This window comes from Cetorhinus maximus, unplaced genomic scaffold (assembly GCF_964194155.1).
Source record: "Cetorhinus maximus unplaced genomic scaffold, sCetMax3.hap1.1 HAP1_SCAFFOLD_1080, whole genome shotgun sequence".
Taxonomy (NCBI): domain Eukaryota; kingdom Metazoa; phylum Chordata; class Chondrichthyes; order Lamniformes; family Cetorhinidae; genus Cetorhinus; species Cetorhinus maximus.
In genome coordinates, this window is record NW_027597022.1 from 37,891 (window position 1) to 63,415 (window position 25,525).

The 25,525-nt window shown below is 55.6% G+C and overlaps 1 protein-coding gene across 5 annotated transcripts; it reads right to left on the reverse strand.

Annotated features, from left to right (window-relative positions):
• Positions 1 to 232: 232 nt before the first annotated feature.
• LOC144675658 (ephrin-A1-like) lies at positions 233 to 20,975 on the reverse strand. Of its 5 annotated transcripts, none has more exons than XM_078536302.1 (6): positions 20,878 to 20,975; positions 3,660 to 3,952; positions 2,620 to 2,685; positions 1,727 to 1,771; positions 505 to 811; positions 233 to 414 (listed from the first exon to the last, which is right to left on the reverse strand). In XM_078536302.1, exons 1-5 carry the CDS (start codon positions 20,973 to 20,975, stop codon positions 699 to 701), a joined length of 615 nt encoding a protein of 204 aa, XP_078392428.1. In that variant the 3' UTR covers positions 233 to 414; positions 505 to 698. The 5 variants fall into 5 exon arrangements, with proteins under 5 accessions (XP_078392428.1, XP_078392431.1, XP_078392430.1 ...); XM_078536305.1 differs by having other exon boundaries at positions 233 to 438; XM_078536304.1 differs by having other exon boundaries at positions 233 to 447.
• Between the last annotated feature and the right edge of the window lie 4,550 nt (positions 20,976 to 25,525).

Genomic DNA, 25,525 nt, shown 5'->3' on the forward strand with positions numbered 1-25,525 from the left:
TCGGCACCCGGAGAAGCTAATCCGTCTCCTTAATGAGAACCAAGATACAAGAACATTTCTTCATCCCCCCCCACCCACCCCACCCCACCCACCCCCCTTCAAAACAAGTTTGCCGACATCTTGATAGTCCATCCCTTTGTCACAAACCTTGAGTTGCCATGTCTGCCCAGCGCAATACTCTTTAAAGGAAGGACAGAATTTGGAGCCTCGATTTAAGCCACCTCACCCCCCCCACAACCGCCAATCGATTCGAGGGTTTTCATCTCCGGCCTGATTCAAGCCCAGCTTTCCATTTTCACCTTTGGCCCGAGGAGAGTAATCTTTGGTTTGTCGCTTGAGTCAGCAGTTGGCGGCCATCTTGAGGCGATGGTTGGCGGCCATCTTGATGATCTTGAGTCAGCAGTTGGTGGCCATCTTGAGGCGATGGTTGGCGGCCATCTTGATGACCTCGAGTCAGCGGTTGGTGGCCATCTTGAGGCGATGGTTGGCGGCCATCTTGATGACCTCGAGTCAGCAGTCGGTGGCCATTTTGAGACAATTGTTGGTGGCCATCTTGAGTCAGCAGTTGGTGGCCGTTTTGACAAACTTGAGCAATGGTGGGTGGCCATTTTGATGACCGTGAGCAGCTGTAGGCCGCCAAGCCTAACGCACTTGAGGCAATAGTTGGTGACCATTATGACGTCTTGCGCCATGAGGTCCTAGACTACCACCAGGCTCAGCAACGTCAGAAGAGCAAGGCCTCGAGAGGCGACCAGGGCAGTCGAACTGCCCGTACTTCTCTGGGTGTCTGGAAGATTTGCCTCTGGCTGATCTGTTGTGGAGAGAGAGAGAGAGAGAGAGATGAGAAAAAAAAACTGAAGTTGACGTTGGTGCTCAAAACCGAGAGAATCTCTGCGCTGGCCCTTTTCTCCGCCTGCCCACGCGGGCGGCTGTAAATGATCCCACGGCCGCTATTGGAAGAGGAGCGGGCGTTGGGGTTGGGCAGGGTAGAGTGGAGGGGGGAGATCTCCCCACTGTCCTACAGCCAATATTTATCCTTCAACCAACATCACCAAAAAAGGTCTGGGATCTTGCCATGCACAAATTGACTGCCACGTTTCCTACATTATGAAGGAGATAGCGAGGTGGTGGTAATGTCTCTGGATGAGTCATCCTGAGGCCCAGGCTGATGCTCTCGGGGGGTGAAACAGGTTCAAATCCCACACCCCCCCACCCCCACCCCCCGGGCGGCTGGTGGGATTTAAATCCGATTAATAAATCTGGGAATATAAAGCGAGTCTCAGTGACGGTGACCATGACGACCATCATCGATTGTCATAAAAACCCCCATCTGGGTCACTCATGCCCCCTTTAAGGGAGGGAAATCTGCCCTCCTTACCCGGTCTGGCCTACATGTGACTCCAGACCCCAACAGCCCCGTGGTCGACTCTTAAACTGCCCCCCCTGAAATGGCCGAGTGAGACCCTCAGTTCCAGGGGGCAGTTAGGGACGGGGCAACGAATGCCGGTCTCGCCGGAGACGCCCACCTCCCCGTGGGGCGGGGGATAAAACAAAACTCCGCGCTGGCCGGGTCAGTTGGCTCAGAACGGACCGGCCGCGATTGGCTGGAGCGTCGCTGGCCGGTCTTGCGATGGCCGACGTGAGGTCAAAGGTCGCCAGGCGCCACTTAAAACCCAGCCCCTGCTCTTATGGTGGTCTTTTCACACAAATACCCTGTCCTGCTCACCTGCTGGTAGACTGGGGCGCGTTGTGCGGTATCTTGGGTTATGATCTGTTTCAAAAAATGAAAGATGCAGAAAATTGTTTTAATAAATTATCGGAATATTCAACAAATAGAGACTCACATTTCTATCTGAGACTGATGGACCCGCCCCCCCTACCCCAACCTTGCCCCCCGACTACAAGTGAAAATGGTCTCTCCATAGCCTCTCTGTAAAGACCCCTTTATTATAAAGACCTCGGTTAGGTCAATAAGTGAATGTTTCTCTCTCTCTCTCCACAGGCATTGCCAAACCGGCTGAGTAATTCCAGCATTTTCTGCTCATTTCCCTCATTTGCGAAACCCTCTATGGTCCTCGACCCCTCTCTACACCCCCTCCCTATCTCTGTAACCGCCTCCAGCCCCGACACCCCCTCCCTATCTCTGTAACCTCCTCCAGCCCCTACACCCCTTCCCTATCTCTGTAACCTCCTCCAGCCCCTACACCCCTCCCTATCTCTGTAACCTCCTCCAGCCCCCTACAACCCTCCGAGATCTCTGCTCTCCTCCAAATCTTGACCATCCCCCGATTCCCATCGCTCCACCATTGGCGGCCGTGCCTTCAGCTGCCTGGGGGGCCCTGAGCTCTGGAATTCCCTCCCTAAACCTCTCCACCTCCCTCTCTCTCCTCCTTTAAGACTCTCCTTCAAACCGACCCCTGTGACCGAGCTTTATGGACGCCTGTTACTGATATCTGCTGATGTGGCTCGGGGTTGGGTTCTGACTGATAACTCTCACTTGAAGCGTTTTTGGACTTAATACTAAGGCTGAGATGCTGTTGACCTGCACATTCTTCCTGATATCCCTCTAGGCGTCAGTCGGTGACCGGATAAAAAGCTGGGAAGATTGAGGATACTCACTCTTTTTGCAGCAGACATGTATCCTGAGTTTGAGGCACTCGTCTCCGTGATTATGAATTGGCTTGGCTGGAAAAGGAGAGGGAGAAAGATTAAGAGGCGGAATAGGATTCCCGCTCAGCCCTATGACCTCCACCCCCACTCCGTCAGGGATGGGCACCGTTGTTTGGCTCACCAGCCACCCCCCCACCATCACCCCGGCACCGAGGCCTAGCCTGCAGGGAGGCCTCAGGCTCCATCCTGAGGCCTTGTTGGCTAACGGTGGTCACAGCAGCGGGGGGCCAAGCTGGCTGGGACCCTCTTCATTCCCACCCACCCACCTACCACCACGCCCACCGCGGACAACGATCGGGATCGTCCCCGCTCGAGCCACCAAAAGGGCCGGTGACCGGGCGAGGGCGATAGAGGGGAACAGGGTCGGAGGTTGTCGGAAGAAGTGGCTGGAATGGTGGGTGGGTGTGTGGGGGAGGAGGAGGGGGGAGGGAAGGTGCTGCTTCCTCAGGGAGGCTCCCTCTAATTCACAGCCTTCCCTCGGCTCGGGCCCCCTCAAAGGGGAACCAATCCCGCAAACCTCCTCTGGCCCCCACCTCGGCGCAGCTTGACGCTTATTCACTAGGCCGCGGTGGGGGCGGGGGGAGGCCTGCGTTATCATCCCACCTCGCCTCCCTCTTGAGAAAGGGGGGGACCTTTTACCTCCAACCCCCCGTGGCTGGTTTGGTCCAACCGAAGCGGCCGACTAGGCCCGACTCTGAGGGCTGAGCTAGGCCACATGGCTGGACACGGGCCTGGAGTAGGCCAGACCGGGTAAGGCCGGCAGACTCCCTCCCTCCCTCCCTCCCCCAAAGGGGGCAACTGGTGAACCGGGTGGGTGGGTTTTTAAGCAACAACTGGTTCGTTCGTTAACGAGGAGCATTTTTATTGGAAGTGGAATTTAGTGAATCGGATTCAAATTCTCCCCATTTGGAGCCAGGCCGATGGGGGGGGTTATTAACCCACGACGAGCACTGCAGCAATATTACCATTTCCCTTTGTGTAATACTCACAGAGATAGTAGTAATAGTGACCCTCTTTGAATTCCTTGCCGAGGCTGAAAGGGGTAAAGCGCTGGAATTTCTCGGAAAATCTTTCAGGGCCGTGAATGGCGTGTGGCTTCCTGCATTCCCATCGGACCTGATCCTTGGATTTGGGCTTGCAAGACTGATAATCCTCCTGGTCCACGAGATACAGGATATACCGTTCTGCAGAGCGAGAGGGACTGGGCTCCTGGTAGTGAGGGCAGTTGATGTCCAGGTAGTCGTTGAGTTTCACCTCAATGGTGTAATCCTCCTGCAGGAGTCTAAGAGAGGGAGGGAGGGTTAGAGTCTCGCTACCATACTTGCCGAGCTACGTTACATCCCCACCAACCGTCAAACCTCTGATACAACGTCTTGCCCAGATCTCACCCCTCCTGTGCTGCCCCCCCTCCCACTCCCCACACAAAACCTGCCCGCCACCTTTTCTGCCCCATTCATTTTCCCTATGTCAACCGTCACGCTGCAGTTGCAGGCACCTGGCCACCAGGTGGCTCTGTGTCCCCATTCCCCACCTTGGGCGTCAAATGTGAACATCGGAGCCCCTCGGTCCTGTGCCTCGTGGGTCAGATAGGAACGTCGACGCAGGAGGATCTCAGACCCAAAGGTTATCGACCAAGCATCGGGAAGAGAGTTCCAAGCTTCTCCCACCCTTTGTGTGGCCCTCCGACAGTGCGGCACTCCCTCAGTACTGACCCTCCGACAGTGCGGCACTCCCTCGGTACTGACCCTCCGACAGTGCGGCACTCCCTCAGTACTGACCCTCCGACAGTGCGGCGCTCCCTCAGTACTGACCCTCCGACAGTGCGGCACTCCCTCAGTACTGACCCTCTGACAGTGCGGCACTCCCTCAGTACTGACCCTCCGACAGTGCGGCGCTCCCTCAGTACTGACCCTCGGACAGTGCGGCGCTCCCTCAGTACTGACCCTCCGACAGTGCGGCGCTCCCTCAGTACTGACCCTCCGACAGTGCGGCGCTCCCTCAGTACTGACCCTCCGACAGTGCGGCGCTCCCTCAGTACTGACCCTCCGACAGTGCGGCGCTCCCTCAGTACTGACCCTCCGACAGTGCAGCGCTCCCTCAGTACTGACCCTCCGACAGTGCGGCACTCCCTCAGCACTGACCCTCCGACAGTGCGGCGCTCCCTCAGCACTGACCCTCCGACAGTGCGGCGCTCCCTCAGTACTGACCCTCTGACAGTGCGGCACTCCCTCAGTACTGACCCTCCGACAGTGCGGCGCTCCCTCAGTACTGACCCTCCGACAGTGCGGCGCTCCCTCAGTACTGACCCTCCGACAGTGCGGCGCTCCCTCAGTACTGACCCTCCCTCAGTGCGGCGCTCCCTCAGTACTGACCCTCCGACAGTGCGGCGCTCCCTCAGTACTGACCCTCCCTCAGTGCGGCGCTCCCTCAGTACTGACCCTCCGACAGTGCGGCGCTCCCTCAGCGCCGGTGCTGGGGAGTGTCGGCCGGGATTTTAGGGGCTCACGTCTCGGGAGCGGGGCAGCTGTAAGGAGCTGGACCTTCTCCCACCCGCCAAGGGAGTGAAAGGTTTTCGGGGAAGGTGGAGGGGGGCAGCGGAACCTGGATTTGAGCTGATAAGCGTATCAGCCATGACCTCAGTGAATGTCGGAGCAGCCTCGAGGGGCTTGGGGGGGTCCTAATTTCCCCGTTGGTGTGTCCCAGGTTAAGCAGCTGCCCTGTCCAGCAAAGGCCTGTGAGTGCCTCCTGGTGTCTGCCCAGTGAATCTCAGGCGGGAGAGAAAAGATGAAAAGACATTGACTGTAAATTAAAACGACTGAAGTACCGAACGAGACCGACCGAGGGCCCCAACAACTTAGTTTTCCAGGTGATTCTGATCTACTTTAGATCGAAACAGCCCAGGGCGAGGCCATTCGGCCCATCGCGGCCGTGCTAACCCTTTGAAAGATCTGTAGATTTGTCCGATTCGTCCCCAATTCCCACCCCCGACTCTTCCCCCCCCCCACCCCATTTCCCTGTAAATGTTTCCCCCTTCCGAGTATTTATCCGATTCCCCCCCCTTTTGAAAGTTCCTATCGCATCTGCTCCCACCCACCCCGTCGGCCGCTGAGTTGAAACGTTACCTTCTCCGCCCTGGCCCCCAAGTTCTCCCCCCCACCCCCCCTCAACCCCGGTTGAATCTCCTGGGGTCCCAATTCCCCCTCCCCCCCCTCTACCCCCACCCACCCCGGCGGGGGCTCCGATAGGGTCTGGCCACCCACTGGCACCAACGTTCTATGGAAGTGCAACTGAGCGGGGAGGGGAGAGGGGGCAATAACCATGGCGGGGGGAGGGGGAAGGTCCCAGGAATACCCCAATATTTGTGTGAGTTGTTGGGGGGGTGGTGGGGGGGATTTGGGATGTGCCATTACTTGCCAGGGTGGGGAGGGGAAATGGAGGGGGGGGGTCTCTGGGTTTGGGCCAATATTTTAGGGGGGGTCTTTGGGATTGTCTCGCTGTCTCTCTCTCTCTCTGTCTCTCTCTCTCTGTGTTTATTTCTCTCTGTTTATTTCTCTCTGTCTCTCTCACTTTGTCTCTCTCACACTGTCTGTCTCTCTCTCTCTCTCTCTCTCTGTTTATTTCTCTCTCTCTGTTTATTTCTCTCTCTCTGTTTATTTCTCTCTCTCTCTGTCTCTCTCTCAGGCCTCCTCCATGTCATTAACCCACTTGAGACCAGACTCTGAGTCTCCGCAGCACCGTTAATGCTGATTAACTCCACAGGCACCAAGGACCCCACCCCCTGTTCCCGATGGGAATACAAGTTAACAACAGCCTTCTCTCGTCAAGAGACAATGTTGAGCCAAGAAGATATTGGCGATTGTAAAACCCCAGTGATTCACTCTTGACTGTTGCCCATCATTGTATTTCCAGCACAGAAACAGGCCATTTGGCCCCTCTGCCCCGTGCTGGTGATTCTACCCCACATGAGCCTCCTCCCACCCCCCTCTCCCTCTCCCCCCATCAACATATCCTTCTATTCCTCTCTCCCTCATGTGTTTATCCAGCTTCCCCCCCCCTTCAATCCATCTCTGAAATTCACCTCGACCACTCCCCGTGGGAGCGAGTCCCACATTCTCCCCGCTCCCCGTGGGAGTGAGTCCCACATTCTCCCCGCTCCCCGCGGGAGCGAGTCCCACATTCTCCCCGCTCCCCGTGGGAGCGAGTCCCACATTCTCCCCGCTCCCCGTGGGAGCGAGTCCCACATTCTCCCCGCTCCCCGTGGGAGCGAGTCCCACATTCTCCCTGCTCTCTGGGTAAAGACGTTTCTCCTGAATTCCCCATCGGATTTATCAGGGACTGTCCGATATCGATGGTCCCCCTGGTTCTGGTCTCTCCCTCCCCCCGACAAGTGGAAACATCTTCTCTACGTCGACCCTATCGAACCCCTTTCAGGATTTTAAAGACCTCGATCAGGTCACCCCTCAGCCTCCTCTTTCCCAGAGAAAAGCGCCCTGGCCTGTTCGATTATAAACCCTCTCGGTTCTGGGATCGTCCCTGAGAGTCTTTATTCACACCCTCTCCGGTGCCTCACTATCCAATTTACAACAGAGAGACCACAGCTGCTGGGCGAGTGGTGAAACAGGTTTGACACAGATTTAACAGAACATCTTTGCTTTTCAAGGCTATCTGTCTGGATGAAGGGATTCCTAGTGTTTGGTTCATGTTTCTTTTGATGGTGTGAAGGGATAACAACACTTTCAGTCACTTGTGAATCTGTTACCTGGATCTCTCTGATCTGTGACTCAGAATTTCAACCGTGCGCAGTGCCAAGCCCCTCAATCTGGCGCGGGGTCAAAAGATCGAGGGTTTGAGATCCCCCCCCTCCAGAGTCCCAACCACATAACCCAGGCCGACACTCCCAGTGTCAGTGCTGAGGGAGCGCCGCACTGTCGGAGGGTCAGTACTGAGGGAGCGCCGCACTGTCGGAGGGTCAGTACTGAGGGAGTGCCGCACTGTCGGAGGGTCGGTACTGAGGGTGCGCCGCACTGTCGGAGGGTCGGTACTGAGGGAGCGCCGCACTGTCGGAGGGTCCGTACTGAGGGAGCGCCGCACTGTCGGAGGGTCAGTACTGAGGGAGTGCCGCACTGTCGGAGGGTCGGTACTGAGGGAGCGCCGCACTGTCGGAGGGTCAGTACTGAGGGAGAGCCGCACTGTCGGAGGGTCAGTACTGAGGGAGTGCCGCACTGTCGGAGGGTCAGTACTGAGGGAGTGCCGCACTGTCGGAGGGTCAGTACTGAGGGAGTGCCGCACTGTCGGAGGGTCAGTGCTGAGGGAGCGCCGCACTGTCGGAGGGTCAGTACTGAGGGAGCGCCGCACTGTAGGAGGGTCAGTACTGAGGGAGCGCCGCACTGTCGGAGGGTCAGTACTGAGGGAGCGCCGCACTGTCGGAGGGTCAGTACTGAGGGAGCGTTGCACTGTCGGAGGGTCAGTACTGAGGGAGCGCCGCACTGTCGGAGGGTCAGTACTGAGGGAGCGCCGCACTGTCGGAGGGTCAGTACTGAGGGAGCGCCACACTGTCGGAGGGTCAGTACTGAGGGAGTGCCGCACTGTCGGAGGGTCAGTACTGAGGGAGAGCCGCACTGTCGGAGGGTCAGTACTGAGGGAGCGCCGCACTGTCGGAGGGTCAGTACTGAGGGAGTGCCGCACTGTCGGAGGGTCAGTACTGAGGGAGAGCCGCACTGTCGGAGGGTCAGTACTGAGGGAGTGCCGCACTCTCGGAGGGTCAGTACTGAGGGAGTGCCGCACTGTTGGAGAGTCAGTACTGAGGGAGAGCCGCACTGTCGGAGGGTCAGTACTGAGGGAGCGCCGCACTGTCGGAGGGTCAGTACTGAGGGAGTGCCGCACTGTCAGAGGGTCAGTACTGAGGGAGCGCCGCACTGTCGGAGGGTCAGTACTGAGGGAGCGCCGCACTGTCGGAGGGTCAGTACTGAGGGAGCGCCGCACTGTCGGAGCGTCAGTACTGAGGGAGTGCCGCACTGTCGGAGGGTCAGTACTGAGGGAGTGCCGCACTGTCGGAGGTGCCGTCTTTCAGGATGAGATGTTAAACTGAGGCCCTCGTCTGTCCCTCGAGTGGATGTAAAAGATCCCATGGGTGCTATTGGGGGAAGAGCATGGGGAAGGGGTGCGGTGGGGGGAGAGGGGAGCTCTCCCTGGTGCCCTGGGGCCTAATATTTATCCCTCAACCAACATGACGAAAAGAAAAAACAGTCCGGGCCGTGGTCACATTGCTGCTTGTGGGATCTTGCTGTGCGCCGCCTGACTTGCCCCCCCCCCCCACCTTCCCAAAATGACAGCAGGGACCACATTCCCGATAGGCCCCCTCGTTTGTCCGCGAGGCGCTTTGGGATGTCCTGAGAGGCGCTAGAGAAATGCAGGTCGACCCTGCTTACGAATGAAAGGGAGTGGTGAATGTGGTGTGAAAGATGGCGGGGGGGGTGTTGGGGGGAGTGGGGAGGGGGTGGGTGGTGGTGGTGTGGCTGTGGGGCGGGGTGGGGGGGGGTGGGGGGAAGGCTGATCGGGAGAGGCCCCTCACACACAGACACACGGTGGGGGGGAGAGTGATCAAGGTGCAGGATAGCTGGATAGGAGGAGAATGGGAGGAGGGGCTAGGCTCAGTCTGAAGGGGCTGAGTGGCCTCCCTCGCACTGTAATAGGATCAGACACAGCTCACGGGCGGGGTGGGGGGTTGGGGAGGTTGGGGGTGGGGGGTAGAGGCCCCGGCACCTTTGATGTGAACATTCTTTGGGGGGGGTTCTCCAATTACCAGGTTCCTGATGGACCTGCAGACATCAGTCTGCGTCCCGGAGACAGGGAGAGGCTGCAAAGCTGTGACCGGCTTTAATTTCATCTTCCACACGTCCCGAGGCTCTTCGTCCCCTGGGCTCTCCTGTGAAAATCACCCCCACCTCCCACCACCTGCAAGTCCCACAGCCCCCGCTCCTTCTTAAAGGCACAGGCCGCTCAGTGTGTCCTGACGCCAGTGTCGCTGGTTTCCAGTCACAGTTAAAAGGGGGTCACCGTTCAGATCGATCCGCTGACCACCTCCCCCCCTAACGTTTTCAGTCCTCGTCACAGCTCCTGACGCCCTCCAGCTTCCTCACTGACCCGTCCCGGGGGCCTTCAGCTCACCCAGAACTCCGCTGCCCCCTCCCCCTCCCCGTGTCCGAACTCGCACCCAGTCCCCGTTCACCCATCACCCCTCTCCTGTGCTCGCTGACCCACACTGGCCCCCGGTCCGGCAACACCTCCATCTTCACCAGATTAATCCCCAGGATGGCGGGATTGTCTTCTGAGGAGAGAGTGAGGAGACTGGGCCTCTATTCTCTAGGGTTTAGAAGAAGTTTCTCATTGAAACTTACAGAATTCTAACAGGGCTCGACAGGGGAGATGCAGGAAGGATGTTTCCCTCTGGCTGGTCAGTCTAGAACCAGGGGACACAGTCTCAGGATAAGGGGTCATCCATTTGGGACTGAGATGAGGAGGAATTTCTTCACTCAGAGGGTGGTGAATCTTTGGAATTCTCTACCCCAGAGGGCGTTGGAGGCTCAGTCAGTGAGTGTGTTCAAGACGGAGATCGAGAGATTTCTACATGTTAAAAACATCGAGGGATACGGGGATAGTGAGGGAAAGTGGTGTTGAGGTAGGTGATCAGCCATGATCTCACTGAATGGCGGAGCAGACTAGAAGGGCCGAATGGCCTCCTCCTGCTCTTGTGCTGCAAATGTTTCCCCTTCCAGTATTTATCCGATTCCCCCCCTTTTGAAAGTTCCTATTGAATCTGCTTCCACCGCCCTTTCAGGCAGCGCCTTCCAGATCACAACAACTCGCTGTGTAAATAAAAGACAAATTCTCCTCATCTCCCCCTCTGGTTCTTTCCCCGATTCTCTTCAATCTGTGTCCCCCTCTGGTTACCGACCCTCCTGCCCAGTGGAAACAGTTTCTCCTTATTTACTCTGTCCAAACCCCCCTTCCCGATTCCGAACGCCTCGATTCAATCTCCCCCTTAACCTTCTCCGCTCTAAGGAGAACAATCCCAGCTTCTCCACACGAACTGAAGTCCCTCATCCCGGGTCCCATTCGGGGTCAATCTCCTGTATGAAATCCCTCTCCCTCTGTCTCTCTCTCTCACTCATTCTCTCTCTCTCTCTGTCTGTGTCACTCTCTCTCTCTCTGTCTCTCTCTCTCTCTGTCTATCTGTGTGTCTCTCTCTCCCTCTGTCTCTCTCTGTCTGTGTCACTCTCCCTCTCTCTGTCTCTCACTCATTCTCTCTCTCTGCCTGTCTCTCTCTCTCTGTCCCTCTCTCCCCCTCTATCACTCTCTTTTTCTCCCTCCCTCTCTCTCTTTCTCCCTCCCTCCCTCTCTCCATCTGTCTCTCTCTCTCTTTCTCCCTCCCTCTCATTTTCTCCCTCTCTCTCTCTCCCTCTCTCTCTTTTTCCCTCCCTCTCTCTCTTTTTCTCCCTCTCTCTCTTTTTCTCCCTCTCTCTCTCTCCCTCTGTCTCTCTTTCTCCCTCTCTCTCTCTTTTTCCCACCCTCTCTCTCTTTTTCTCCCTCTCTCTCTCCCTCTGTCTCTCTCTCTCTTTCTCCCTCTGTCTCTCTCTTCCTCTCTCTCTTTTTCTCCCTCTCTCTCTCTCTCCCTCTGTCTCTCTCTCTCTTTCTCCCTCTTTCTCTCTCTCTCGCTCTCTTTCTCCCTCTCTCTCTCTCTCTCTGTCTCTCTCTTCCTCTCTCTCTCTCCCTCTCTCTCTCGCTCTGTCTATCCATGTCCACTTTCACCTACTCAAGATACTCCAAGTGTTTCACAACCTATTTTTCTGGAGATATGAGATGATATTCACTGTGCCAAGGCGCAGACAAGGGATGAAGCATGTACCTCACACGGATGATTCACATGTTCACCGCATGTGGAAAGCAACTCTTGCATCATTTTACAGGATGTTTTCCCAACCTTTTTCACCTTAACAATCAAACCTTACTCAATGATAAGATATTGGCTTCAGAGGCTCAAAACATTATGTACATCTAGGGTCAGTACTGAGGGAGCGCCGCACTGTCGGAGGGTCAGTACTGAGGGAGCGCCGCACTGTCGGAGGGTCAGTACTGAGGAAGCGCCGCACTGTCGGAGGGTCAGTACTGAGGGAGTGCCGCACTGTCGGAGGGTCAGTACTGAGGGAGTGCTGCACTGTCGGAGGGTCAGTACTGAGGGGGTGCCGCACTGTCGGAGGGTCAGTGCTGAGGGAGCGCCGCACTGTCGGAGGGTCAGTACTGAGGGAGCGCCGCACTGTCGGAGGGTCAGTATTGAGGGAGTGCTGCACTGTCGGAGGGTCAGTGCTGAGGGAGTGCCGCACTGTCGGAGGGTCAGTACTGAGGGAGAGCCACACTGTCGGAGGGTCAGTACTGAGGGAGCGCCGCACTGTCGGAGGGTCAGTGCTGAGGGAGTGCCGCACTGTCGGAGGGTCAGTACTGAGGGAGTGCTGCACTGTCGGAGGGTCAGTGCTGAGGGAGTGCCGCACTGTCGGAGGGTCAGTACTGAGGGAGAGCCACACTGTCGGAGGGTCAGTACTGAGGGAGCGCCGCACTGTCGGAGGGTCAGTGCTGAGGGAGCGCCGCACTGTCGGAGGGTCAGTGCTGAGGGAGAGCCGCACTGTCGGAGGGTCAGTGCTGAGGGAGAGCCGCACTGTCGGAGGGTCAGTGCTGAGGGAGTGCCGCACTGTCGGAGGGTCAGTACTGAGGGAGAGCCACACTGTCGGAGGGTCAGTACTGAGGGAGCGCCGCACTGTCGGAGGGTCAGTGCTGAGGGAGTGCCGCACTGTCGGAGGGTCAGTACTGAGGGAGTGCTGCACTGTCGGAGGGTCAGTGCTGAGGGAGTGCCGCACTGTCGGAGGGTCAGTACTGAGGGAGAGCCACACTGTCGGAGGGTCAGTACTGAGGGAGAGCCGCACTGTCGGAGGGTCAGTGCTGAGGGAGCGCCGCACTGTCTTCCACACTCGAGGGAATGCAGGCCGAGTCTGTGTGACCTGTCCTCGGAGTTTAACCCCTTCATCCCCGGGGTTGTCCTGGTGACTCTGCACTGACCCCCCTCCCCCTCCGAGGGCCAGTATATCCTTCCTGAGGCCCGGGGCCCCTCTCTCTCCCAATCTTTGTCAGATGAATGGGTGTTGAGTACTATTCAGTTGCCTCCTTCTATTTCTCTTGATGGATCACTGCTCAGCTGGACACGGACAATGGGGGGAAAAGAGAGTTTATAGTCTCCGCTCCTGTGTGAAGCCAAACAGCTGGACAGGCCAGAAACTAACAATTAAAAACCCATTCTACAGCTGGCCCTCCATCACTTCTCCTTAAATAGGCCTGTCAAGCCCTGGGGATAGGAGGCACACCCATCGCACTACCACTGCGAGGGAGAGAGGGGAGGGGAGAGGAGGGAAAGAGGGTTGGGGGTGAGGGACAGAGAGAGAGGCAGAGAGGGGGGAGGGGGAGAGAGAGAGAGAGAAGGTCAGAAGGGCAGAAAGAGGGAGAGAGACAGAGGTGGGGAGACAGAGAGAGGGAGATAGAGAGAGGGAGAGAGAGACGGAGAGAGACAAAGAGAAGGTGGGATGGACAGAGAGAGAGAGACAGGCAGACAGAGAGAGAGAGAGAGAGAAGGTGGGAGGGACAGAGGGAGAGAGAGAGAGAAGGGGATAGAGAGAGACAGAGAGAGAGAGAAGGTGGGAGAGATAGAGGGAGAGAGACAGACAGAGGGACAGAGAGAGAGAGGGAGACAGAGACAGAGAGAAGGTGGGATGGACAGAGGGAGAGAGACAGACAGACAGAGAGAGAGCGAGGGGGATAGAGAGAGACAGAGAGAGAGAGAGAGAAGGTGGGAGGGACAGAGGGAGAGAGAGGGGGATAGAGAGAGAGAGAGAAGGTGGGAGAGATAGAGGGAGAGAGACAGACAGAGACAGAGAGGGAGACAGAGAGAGAGAGAAGGTGGGAGGGACAGAGGGAGAGAGAGGGGGATAGAGAGAGAGAGAGAAGGTGGGAGAGATAGAGGGAGAGAGACAGACAGAGACAGAGAGGGAGACAGAGAGAGAGAGAAGGTGGGAGGGACAGAGGGAGAGAGAGGGGGATAGAGAGAGAGAGAGAAGGTGGGAGAGATAGAGGGAGAGAGACAGACAGAGACAGAGAGGGAGACAGAGAGAGAGAGAAGGTGGGAGGGACAGAGGGAGAGAGACAGACAGAGAGGGACAGAGAGAGAGAGGGGGACAGAGAGAGGGAGACAGACAGAGAGGGACAGGGAGTAGCAGATGATTAGCTAACGTTCGAGATGCTCTTGTTAATGGAGATCTGTTCAATGGTAAATAGTTTTCTCTGACCCCGGGTGACGAGGGTTGAAGTATTTTCACTGGGTCTTGGTCACTGGGACAGCAGCAAACTAACACCCTGTCCTCTTAAAGCTGTGACTTTGTAAGGGAGCACCTGACTTTCAAACTCGCACAGGAGAGGCTGTTCCCTGGAGCCCGGGGTTACATGTTTCAGTGCCCCTGGGCTTGGTTGGGGGTGTTTATGGTCTGGCTCCCTATCCCCTCTCCCCCAACCCACACAACTCCCGCCACTCTCCGATCTGTAAAAGCAGCGACATGTGTCGTGGTCAGGGCCAGCGAGGGACGCTGCAGGCGAATAGCCATGATGTCTGTGAGCAGCCACTCTCTACTTCTCCCCATCTCCCTCTCTCACCCTCCCTGTCTACCTATCTCCATCACTCCCCCACTCCCTCCTCTCTCTCTCTCCATCGTCCTTACTGTCACTCTCGCCTCCCCCTCCCTCTGTTACTCCCCCCTCAGCCCCACTCCCTCCGTTACTCTCCCCCTCACGCGCTCCACATCAGTCACATTCTCCCTCTCCTCTCGCTGTCACTCTCTCCCTGTCCTCCTGCCCCTTTCACACTCCCTCTCTCTGTTACCCTCTTTCTCCCCGTCCATCACTCTCCCTGTCCCAGTCACTACCCCTCCCTCTGTCACTCTCCCCCATCACTCTTCCTCTCTACATTTACCTCCTTTCTCTCCCTCTCTCTCTCTCCATCACTGCTCTTCTCTCTGTTATCCACCCTCTCCATCCCTCCTCCTCTGTTATCCTCCCTCTCTCTCTCCCTCTCTCCTTCTCTCTCTCTCCATTATCCTCCCTCTCTCTCTCCATCACTTCTCCTCTCTCTGTTATCCTCCCTCCCTCTCTCTCTCTCTCCATCACTTCTCCTCTCTCTGTTATCCTCCCCCTCTCTCTCTCTCCATCACTTCTCCTCTCTCTGTTATCCTCCCCCTCTCTCTCTCTCCATCACTTCTCCTCTCCTCGTTATCCTCCCTCTCTCTCTCCATCACTTCTCCTCTCTCCGTTATCCTCCCTCTCTCTCTCCATCACTTCTCCTCTCTCTGTTATCCTCCCTCTCTCTCTCTCTCCATCACTTCTCCTCTCTCTGTTATCCTCCCTCCCTCTCTCTCTCCATCACTTCTCCTCTCTCTGTTATCCTCCCTCTCCCTCTCTCTCCATCACTTCTCCTCTCTCTGTTATCCTCCCTCCCTCTCTCCATCACTTCTCCTCTCTCTGTTATCCTCCCTCCCTCTCTCCATCACTTCTCCTCTCTCTGTTATCCTCCCTCCCTCTCTCTCTCCATCACTTCTCCTCTCCTCGTTATCCTCCCTCTCTCTCTCTCTCCATCACTTCTCCTCTCTCTGTTATCCTCTCTCTCTCTCTCTCCATCACTTCTCCTCCCTCTCTCTCTCTCTCCATCACTTCTCCTCTCTCTGTTATCCTCTCTCTCTCTCTCTCCATCACTTCTCCTCCCTCTCTCTCTCTCTCCATCACTTCTCCTCTCTCTGTTATCCTCCCTCTCTCTCTCTCTCCATCACTTCTCCTCTCTCTGTTATCCTCCCTCTCTCTCTCTCTCCATCACTTCTCCTCCCTCTCTCTCTCTCTCCATCACTTCTCCTCTCTCTGTTATCCTCTCTCTCTCTCTCTCTCCATCACTTCTCCTCCCTCTCTCTCTCTCTCCATCACTTCTCCTCTCTCTGTTATCCTCCCTCTCTCTCTCTCTCCATCACTTCTCCTCTCTCTGTTATCCTCTCTCTCTCTCTCTCTCCATCACTTCTCCTCTCCCCGTTATCCTCCCTCTCCTCCCCCTCCGTCGGTCACCCCCCCCCCTCAGTTCCTGCCGCTCTCCAGATGCTGATTCACACTCGGGGGAACCTTGGGACCGAGAGGAAATTTGGGAAAAACTTCCTTGAGTCCGGGAAACGAGGGAAACAACACGGAGGGGAAACGCGTTTCCTGAAAACACATCCTCAGAACTGCCCAGTAAAGAAAAACAATTCCTGGTCACCTCCTCCTGCCGGACGGCATTTCCGACAATTATATCCATGTCTTTCTGCCGGGACCTCTTAAAAGGGCAACGCTGGTCTGAACCCAGCGCCCCGCCGTCGTGGGCCCCACAGCCGCACCTCCCCCCCCCCGTGTACCACGCGCTCAGCTGCTACTGGGGCGCGGGAGCCGTTGCCAGGTGCGCAACCCATGGGCGCACAGCATGATCCCACAGCAAGATTTGATGGGAGGTGCACAAGATGGTGACAGGTTTGGAGAAGATGGGGTGGGCTGCAAAAGCGGAGACGATGAAGGATTTCCAACGGTGAACGCTGGTCCACGCCTGCCCCTTGGCGGGGATGGGGCTCTGCCACCCTGACCCGCTCCGGGCCTACACGTGACTCCAGGCCCACACCGACCTCGCCGACCCTTCACCCCCTCCCCACTCCCGCACCCCCTCCTCTGGGAGAGGGCCTGGGTGGGGTGTAGCCCCAACACGGGGGCTGGGGGGCTTCTCAAGGGGCGGTCGGGGACGGGCGATGAATGTCAGCCCAGCTGGTGGGGCCCACGTCTTAAATGTTACGTCTAGCCCCTCTCGGGCGGCTGCATAAGATCCCGCGGCCGCTACTGGAAGAAGAAGCGATTGGAGGGGGTGGGGGTGAGTTCTCCCCAGTGTCCTGGGTCCCAATATCTATCCCTCAACCAACATCAGTGAAAAAAACAGACAGACGATGGGGGGCCATGACCACACTGCCGCCAGTGGGATCTTACTGTGCGCTGATTGGCTGCCACATCCCCAAATGTTACAAACAGGTGAACGCAACTCCAGAAGGTGTTCACTGGTGGTGAGATTGCTCTGGGGTGTCCGGGAGCTAATGATAGGCGCGGCAGCAATGCAAGCGTCTCGATTTCACACGGCCTGAAGGAGCTAGAGACCCTCTTGTGGGACCCGTCTAGGCTCCTGCAGGTTTAGAGTCGGGTGCGAGGCTCCGAGACAAGGAGACACAGTCTCGCTGTCAACACCGAGCGATCTTCACAGGCAGCGAGTCCCAACAGGAATCCATTCTCGCAGCGTTTCAATTTCAGTCCAAAGATTGACAGGGCGGTGCTCCCGATGAGGCTTTGGTTTTAAGGCTTTAAAGGGGCAATGCTTAATTTTGGACTAAGTGTGCAAAAGTGGCTCTTGCAAAATCGCACAGTACCCGATCCCCTAACTGCGCCGTGTTTTCAATCAGTTCATGGCAATTCTGGGGAAAAACAAATTCACCTGTGACTAATTTTCTCACTTTCCCTTGGAACCTCGTCCACAGAGACACACTCCCCGGGACCCCCCCTGTAAATACTGACACACTCCCCGGGACACCCCCTGTAAATACTGACACACTCCCCGGGGACCCCCTGTAAATACTGACACACTCCCCGGGACCCCCCCTGTAAATACTGACACACTCCCCGGACACTTCCTGTAAATACAGACACACTCCCCGGGACCCCCCCTGTAAATACTGACACACTCCCCGGGAACCCCCCCTGTAAATACTGACGCACTCCCTGGGGGCCCCCTGTAAATACTGACACACTCCCCGGGGACCCCCTGTAAATACTGACAGACTCCCCGGGGACTCCCTGTAAATACTGACACACTCCCCGGACACCCCCTGTAAATACTGACAGACTCCCCGGGGACTCCCTGTAAATACTGACACACTCCCCGGGGACCCCCTGTAAATACTGACAGACTCCCCGGGGACTCCCTGTAAATACTGACACACTCCCCGGACACCCCCTGTAAATACTGACAGACTCCCCGGGGACTCCCTGTAAATAATGACACACTCCCCGGGGACCCACCTGTAAATACTGACACACTCCCCGGGGACCCCCTGTAAATACTGACACACTCCACGGGGACCCCCTGTAAATACTGACACACTCCCCGGACACTTCCTGTAAATACTGACACACTCCCCGGGGACCCCCCTGTAAATACTGACACAATCCCCGGGGACCCCCCTGTAAATACTGACACACTCCCCGGGACCCCCCCTGTAAATACTGACACACTCCCCGGGGACCCCCCTGTAAATACTGACACACTCCCCGGACACTTCCTGTAAATACTGACACACTCCCCGGACACTTCCTGTAAATACTGACACACTCCCCGGGAACCCCCCTGTAAATACTGACACACTCCCCGGGGACCCCCCTGCAAATACTGACACACTCCCCGGGGACCCCCCTGTAAATACTGACACATGTACAGTGACTAGCAGCCCTGAAATAAGAAGGACACCCACATAGTTGGCAGGCCAATCGGCCCATCGGATTGATGCTGGCGCTTGAGCTCCACACAAGCCTCTTGAGTGATCGAGGTCTACTACCTCAAGGGGGACGGAGGACTGGCCACAGATCTTTCTTAAAAAACATGGGTAATACTCCAGGAAGAAATCATACCTCGACCGACACACACAGAGAAACCCCCAGGCTGATGCCTGACCCTGGTATAGTTCGGACTCTGGGATCAGGGGGTGACTACAGTTCCCGCTTTTACAATGATGATTAAATCTCCATTGGAATATATCAATCGGACTAACTGGCAAAGGGGGGGGGAGAGGAGGAGAATTTGTTGTTTTACACAGCGAGTTGTTGTGATCTGAAAGGGCGGCGGAAGCAGATTCAATAGGAACTTTCAAAAGGGGGGGGAATCGGATAAATACTGGAAGGGGAAACAATTGCAGGGATATAGGGGGGAAGAGCAGGGGACAGGGACTAATCGGTTAGATCTTTAAAAGAGCTAGCATAGGGACGACGGGCTGAATGGCCTCCCTCCCCCCCCACGCTCGGGCTGTGATTGGTCCCGAGACACTATTTTGTTGGGCAGGCGTGCGGAAAGTGAGGATGCTGGCCGGGCGCCAGAACGGGCTCGATGGGCCGAATGGCCTCGCGCGCGAAAGCGTGGGTCTTATAACAGACTCGGGCTGAAACGTTTGAGGAGAGGTGTCAACCTCCTCCCAGCGGCGATGTCGGAGTGCAGTGCGTGACCCTGACAGGAGCACCCCCCCAATTTAAAAAAAAATTAAATTGGTAAATCTTAAAATTATTAATTGGCTTCAGGTCGATTGTCAGGGGCGCTTAGTCAGTTCGGGTGGTGGTGTGGTGTGTTTTCATCCAATGGAAAGAGAAATACAGTATTGAATTAGTGGTGGGTCCCACCAACAATCTAATTAAAAGGGAAACACTGTATGAAAATAGTGGTCGGCCTCATACCAATGATTTCAAATCGAGTAAATAAAGGGCTTCCTTAAGATTGACCTGAAAAGTACGTGACTGAATTATCAGCCTTTTCTTATCCATCATAATATATATTTGTGTGTACAGGGAGGTAACATTAACTGTATGATATGATCGTACTTTGCTCCCTCTGCTCTGTGGGTCTAGCCTTCAGTGATTCTTTGAGGGTTAACACTGAGTGTCTGGTAAACAAAGCAGGAAGGAACAATGATGTTTTTACTCAATAGCAGCACTTCATCCACAGGAATCCAGGCAGTAGGAACAAAGCAGGCAATTGTTTTCAATAAATAACAATGTTTTTTAAACTTTTGACTTTTTTTCTGCCAGATGCTTTGGCTGTGGTGAGCTCCATTCCAGGTTTCACATTAAACCCAAAGCTACTTTTTAACATCACACGCAGTCGAACTTTTACATTACACGCAACCCCAGTTTTTAAATTAAACTCAGTCCCAGTTTTTAAATTAAACTCAGTCCCAGTTTTTAAATTAAACTCAGTCCCAGTTTTTAAATTAAACTCAGTTCCAGTTTTTAAATTAAACTCAGTCCCAGTTTTTAAATTAAACTCAATCCCAGTTTTTAAACTAACTCAATCCCAGTTTTTAAACTAACTCAATCTCAGTTTTTAAACTAAACTCAATCTCAGTTTTTAAACTAACTCAATCTCAGTTTTTAAATTAAACTCAATCCCAGTTTTTAAATTAAACTCAGTCCCAGTTTTTAAACTAACTCAATCTCAGTTTTTAAATTAAACTCAATCCCAGTTTTTAAACTAAACTCAATCCCAGTTTTTAAACTAACTCAATCTCAGTTTTTAAATTAAACTCAATCCCAGTTTTTAAATTAAACTCAATCCCAGTTTTTAAATTAAACTCAATCCCAGTTTTTAAACTAAACTCAATCCCAGTTTTTAAACTAACTCAATCTCAGTTTTTAAACTAAACTCAATCCCCAGTTTTTAAACTAAACTCAATCTCACTTTTTAAATTAAACTCAATCCCGGGTTTTACTTTAAACTCAATCCCAATGTTTAAATTAAACCTCAATCCCAGTTTCTTTACATTAACCCACCTTTCTTCATTATTCCCAAACTGCGGGGAATCAAAATCCCTTACAGCCCTCAAAACCAAACCCCATGATTTGTTTTGCAATGCACCCAGTTTTTAGAGATTAAAAACAGAACCGGCTCAAAGGGCCACTTTGATCAGTCCACACGACTCTCAGAAACTATTTGTTATATATATAAAAAAAAACGCGCCTGAGAAACAAAGACACCCCATCAAACAACCCCAGAAACCTGAAACCCGCCGCTCGACATGGGCACTGTGGCGGGGGGACCCAAGAGTTTACAAATACCACAACGCTGGGACTCATAACTTTTGGTAGTTTCCAAAACTTCTCACGACTTTCCAAACAAACAAACAAACAAAGCTTTGGGGTGGCTGCGACAAAAAAAAAAACACTTGGCAGTCAGTGCCCTGAATCTGAGCTGCTCCCACACCATGAGCTTTGTAGAGGCTGTACGTGCGAGATACGACCCCTGTCTTGTCTACTCACTTGGTGTTTGAGCTGTTCCAGTAAAGGGTGTACCTCTCTGCTGAGATATGTCCCAGGAAAGTCCAGTACAGGGCAACGCAGATCGCTTTCCAAGGCATGTTGGTCGGTCACTCAATGGGCAGCAGCAGCACCAACACACACGCACACACACACACGCACAACCAGACAGACACAGGGACGATCCAATTCTGATGACTACAGCAGCTCTGGGCTGTCTGTATTTTTTTTTGTGTTGTCCAGAAGGTGTTTTAGCAAAACCAGCCCCTCCTACTCCAGGGGGAAGGGCTCTGAGCTGACTCAGTATGTTTGTTTCAGGCCAAACCCTCCTCCCATTGAATGTGAAACCACAACAGAAAAACCATCCCTGGGTGGAATACACATCAGCCTGAAAGGGATTAACTGTTGAGCAGAGCGCTTTTGCTCTGTGTGTTGATGGGTGAGGGGGTGAGGGGGTGGGAGGGGAGTGTGGAGTGTGGTTGGGGGTGGGGGGGTGCCAAAATACGCTGGCACTAACAAGTAACGAGGTTGGCACGTGCCCACTTGAGGGGGGTCCATACCCGCTCCTGTGTGTGTGTGGAGTGTGACTGGGGGAGGTGGTCGATTCTCACCGCACCCCCCACCCCACCTCACCACCCTCTCCACCACCCCCACCACCATCCTCTCACTCCTGACCCCTCAGGGCCCCCGCCACCCGCTCCTCCCTCGCTCCCTCCCTCCCGTCCGCCGCCAGCCCGTGTGGGATCTTGCTCTGCGCACGGCGACCCGGGCCGCGGCGTCCGAGCGGCGCCAATAAAAGCGCTCCTCGCGAAGGCTTCTCGCCGCCGGAGGCGGGGGACGGTCGCCAACAACAGCAATCTGCCTTCGTCTAGCGCCTTTAACGCTTGCCCATCCCCCCCACCCCCCCCCCATCCACCCCACTGATTCCCATCGCTCCACCATTGGCGGCCGTGCCTTCAGCTGCCAGGGGCCCTGAGCTCTGGAATTCCCTCCCTAAACCTCTCCACATCTCCTCTCTCTCTCCGTCTCTCTCTCTCTCTCTCTGCCTCTCTCTCTCTGTCTCTCTCTCCCTCTGACTCTCTATTTGTCTCTCTCCCTCTCTCTGTCTCTTTGTCTCTCTCTCTCTCTCTCTCTCCCTCCCTCTCTCTCCCTCCCTCTCTCTCCCTCCCTCTCTCTCTCCCTCTCTCTCTCCCTCCCTCTCTCTCCCTCTCTCTGTCTCTCTCTCTGTCTCTCTCCCTCCCTCTCTCTCTCTCCCTCTCTCTGTCTCTCTCTCTCTGTCTCTCTCTCTCTCCCTCCCTCTCTCTCCCTCTTTCTGTCTCTCCCTTCCTCCCTCTCTCTGTCTCTCTCTCTCTGTCTCTTTCCCACGCTCTATCTCTCCTTAAATCTGTCCTCTTTGACCGAGCTTTCGGTCACCTGTCCCTAACATCTCCTCAAGTGGCTCGGGGTCAAATTCTGTCCGATTCTCGCTCCCCTGGAGCACCCTGGGATGCTTCGGCCCGTTAAAAGGTGCTACATAAATGCAGCTTGTTGTCGTGGATTAAGAGCGGGCAGTTGCAGGCCCCGGCACAGCCCTGGCAGAACTCGGTACGGCCACCGCGACACCCGGGTCCGGCGAGTACCCCTTGGCCCCGCCCCACTCCACTTGAAAAGCGGTGTGGGGCGATGCACTGCACAGTCGAATAGCCCCGCCGGTAGGAGGTGCTGCTGAGCACAAGGTGGGCCGAGTGGCTACCCAGAGATCGTGGGGATCAATGACCCAGCGAGAGTGGGTGCCCCTAAGCGAGGAGTCGCGATATACAATAACGGTCCTGAGAAAGGACCAGGGCACAGCGCTGGACAGAGAGACAGTCCCCTCTCTCGCTGTTTTAAAATCTCTGCTCGGACAGCATCGACCAGCAGCAGACGCTGGCCTCTCACTCCCTCTCTGCTTATCCTTGGCTCCAATTCACTGATAGTCTTCAATAGAGTGAGATAAGCAAAACCACTTTTCACATTAATCTCTCTCTGCCTCTTTCAGCTGTAGATCTCAATCACTCCACTCTCACCTCCCGACTCCAGCCACTCCAAAGCACAACTGTCCGGCCCCCCTGTCTCCCACCCGCCGCAAACCTCAGCTCATCCCAAACCCTCCTGCCCCCCACCCCGTGTCCGAACTTGCACCCAGTCCCCATTCACCCATCACCCCCTGTGCCCGCTGACCCACACTGGCTCCCGGTCCAGCAACACCTCCATTTTCACATTCTCACCCTCGTTTTCAAATCCCTCCTCACCCCCTCCCTATCTCTGTAACCTCCTCCAACCCCCACACCCCTCCCTATCTCTGTAACCTCCTCCAGCCCCTACACCCCCTCCCTATCTCTGTAACCTCCTCCAGCCCCTACACCCCCTCCCTATCTCTGTAACCTCCTCCAGCCCCTACACCCCCTCCCTATCTCTGTAACCTCCTCCAGCCCCTACACCCCCTCCCTATCTCTGTAACCTCCTCCAGCCCCTACACCCCTCCCTATCTCTGTAACCTCCTCCAGCCCCTACACCCCTCCCTATCTCTGTAACCCCCTCCAGCCCCTACACCCCCTCCCTATCTCTGTAACCCCCTCCAGCCCCTACACCCTTCCCTATCTCTGTAACCTCCTCCAGCCCCTACAACCCTCCCTATCTCTGTAACCTTCTCCAGCCCCTACACCCCTCCCTATCACTGTCACCTCCTCCAGCCCCTACAACCCTCCGGGATCTCTGCGCTCCTCCAATTCCGGCCTCTTGACCATCCCCCGATTCCCATCGCTCCACCATTGGCGGCCGTGCCTTCAGCTGCCTGGCGCCCTGAGCTCTGGAATTCCCTCACCAAACCTCTCCACCCCTCTCTCTCTCTCTCTCTCTCTCTCCTCCTTTAAGATGCTCCTTAAAATCGACCTCTTTGACCGAGTTGCCTGTCCCGAATATCTCCTCATGGGGCCTGGGGTCAGGTCTTCGAATAATTCTCCCCGAAGTGCGTTTTGAGTGAAACAATTGGGGCGCGGCGCTGACCCCGGCTTTGCCAGGCGAGTGTTTGTTGCCCCAGAAGGGGTATTGATTTACCCTCTCGGTGGGGAACAGGTCTAATGAGCAAGCTCGGCTGGTTAGCCCCAGGTGGATGTTTGGAACGATGTGGAACAGCACCGCCCGACTCCTCGTCTCGCTACCAGGCCACAGCGAGTAGCCAAAATGTGATGCCACCAGTGCCGAACAGCCTGCTCCCCATCAGCGCCGGTGGTCGCGCTTGGAGAGAGCCTGTGCAGTAAGTGGTGGGGAGGAGAGGGGGCAAAGGGGGAAGAGAGGGGGGGAAAGGGAGGGAAGAGCTGAGTTGGGGGAGGGGAAGTTGGGGGGGTAGGGGGCAAGTGGAGGGGGAATGGGGGGAAGTGGAGGGGTGTGGAATGGGGGTGCTGGGGGTTGATTCATTTACCAAACTGGAGTGGGGGTCATGGTCTGTCTAATATGCCTGCCCATCCCCCCCAACATCTCCTCGCCTGGGAGGCAGTTCCCCTTTAAGAAACTGGGGCAATTTAACCCCCACGGAGGGGTCTTTCCGGGTGGGAGGCGTTAGCTGCGATGTACACAGAGGTGGTCTCGTAGAGACTTCCTGACTCCGACGCACATTCACCTTGGTTCCGGCCTGCAGGTTTTGAGGCCTAGTTTGTGTCAGGAGCCTCTTACCCCCCACCGAACCTCCCTTCCCCCCCCACATCGCTGCACCCGCTCGTCCCCCAGAAACCCGCCATCTCATCCCTTCCCCCCACCACCAGCGGAAGTGGGAATTTGTGAACCCTCCACTCCCTGTTGGAGAAACTGTCTTAAATTAAACCTATTTAACACCGGGCCCGAGCGCCACAGAGTCAGGAGGCCCTATTTTAGGGCCTGTGCTCTGAAACTCCAGTGTCTGCGCCCACCACCCCGTCAAATTCAGGCCAATGTTCCCCACTGCCGGTACTGAGGGAGCGCCGCACTGTCGGAGGGTCAGTACTGAGGGAGTGCAGCACTGTCGGAGGGTCAGTACTGAGGGAGTGCAGCACTGTCGGAGGGTCAGTACTGAGGGAGCGCCGTACTGTCGGAGGGTCAGTACTGAGGGAGCGCCGCACTGTCGGAGGGTCAGTACTGAGGGAGCGCCGCACTGTCGGAGGGTCAGTACTGAGGGAGCGCCGCACTGTCGGAGGGTCAGTACTGAGGGAGCGCCGCACTGTCGGAGGGTCAGTACTGAGGGAGCGCCGCACTGTTGGAGGGTCAGTACTGAGGGAGTGCTGCACTGAAGGATTGAAGGGGGGGGAAGCTGGATAAACACATGAGGGAGAGAGGAATAGAAGGATATGTTGATGGGGGTGAGAGGGAGAAGGGGGTGGGAGGAGGCTCGTGTGGGGCTGAAACACCAGCACGGAGCAGAGGGGCCGAATGGCCTGTGTTTGTGCTGTATAGTATGTGATAATAATTAACTGTCTCTCTCTCTCTCTCTCTCTCTCTCTGTCTCTCTCTCTCTCTCTCTCTCTCTGTCTCTCCTTCTTGAAGAGGCTCCTTAAAACCTCTGTGACCGAGCTGTTGGTCACCCGTCCGTAATATCTCCTCACAGGGCTCAAGAACAAACCCTGTTTGAGAACATTCCTGCGGGGTCCAACCTGGGGCCACT

What these genes read in the sequence shown, in the direction of transcription:
- LOC144675658 (XM_078536302.1), bottom strand. Translation starts at nt 20,975, where the DNA reads ATGCCTTGGAAAGCGATCTGCGTTGCCCTGTACTGGACTTTCCTGGGA. An exon ending in TGGAACAGCTCAAACACCAA is followed by an intron (nt 3,953 to 20,877) that starts GTGAGTAGACAA and finishes TCCCTCTCTTAG; the next exon opens with ACTCCTGCAGGAGGATTACA. An exon ending in ACATGTCTGCTGCAAAAAGA is followed by an intron (nt 1,772 to 2,619) that starts GTGAGTATCCTC and finishes TTTTTGAAACAG; the next exon opens with ATCATAACCCAAGATACCGC.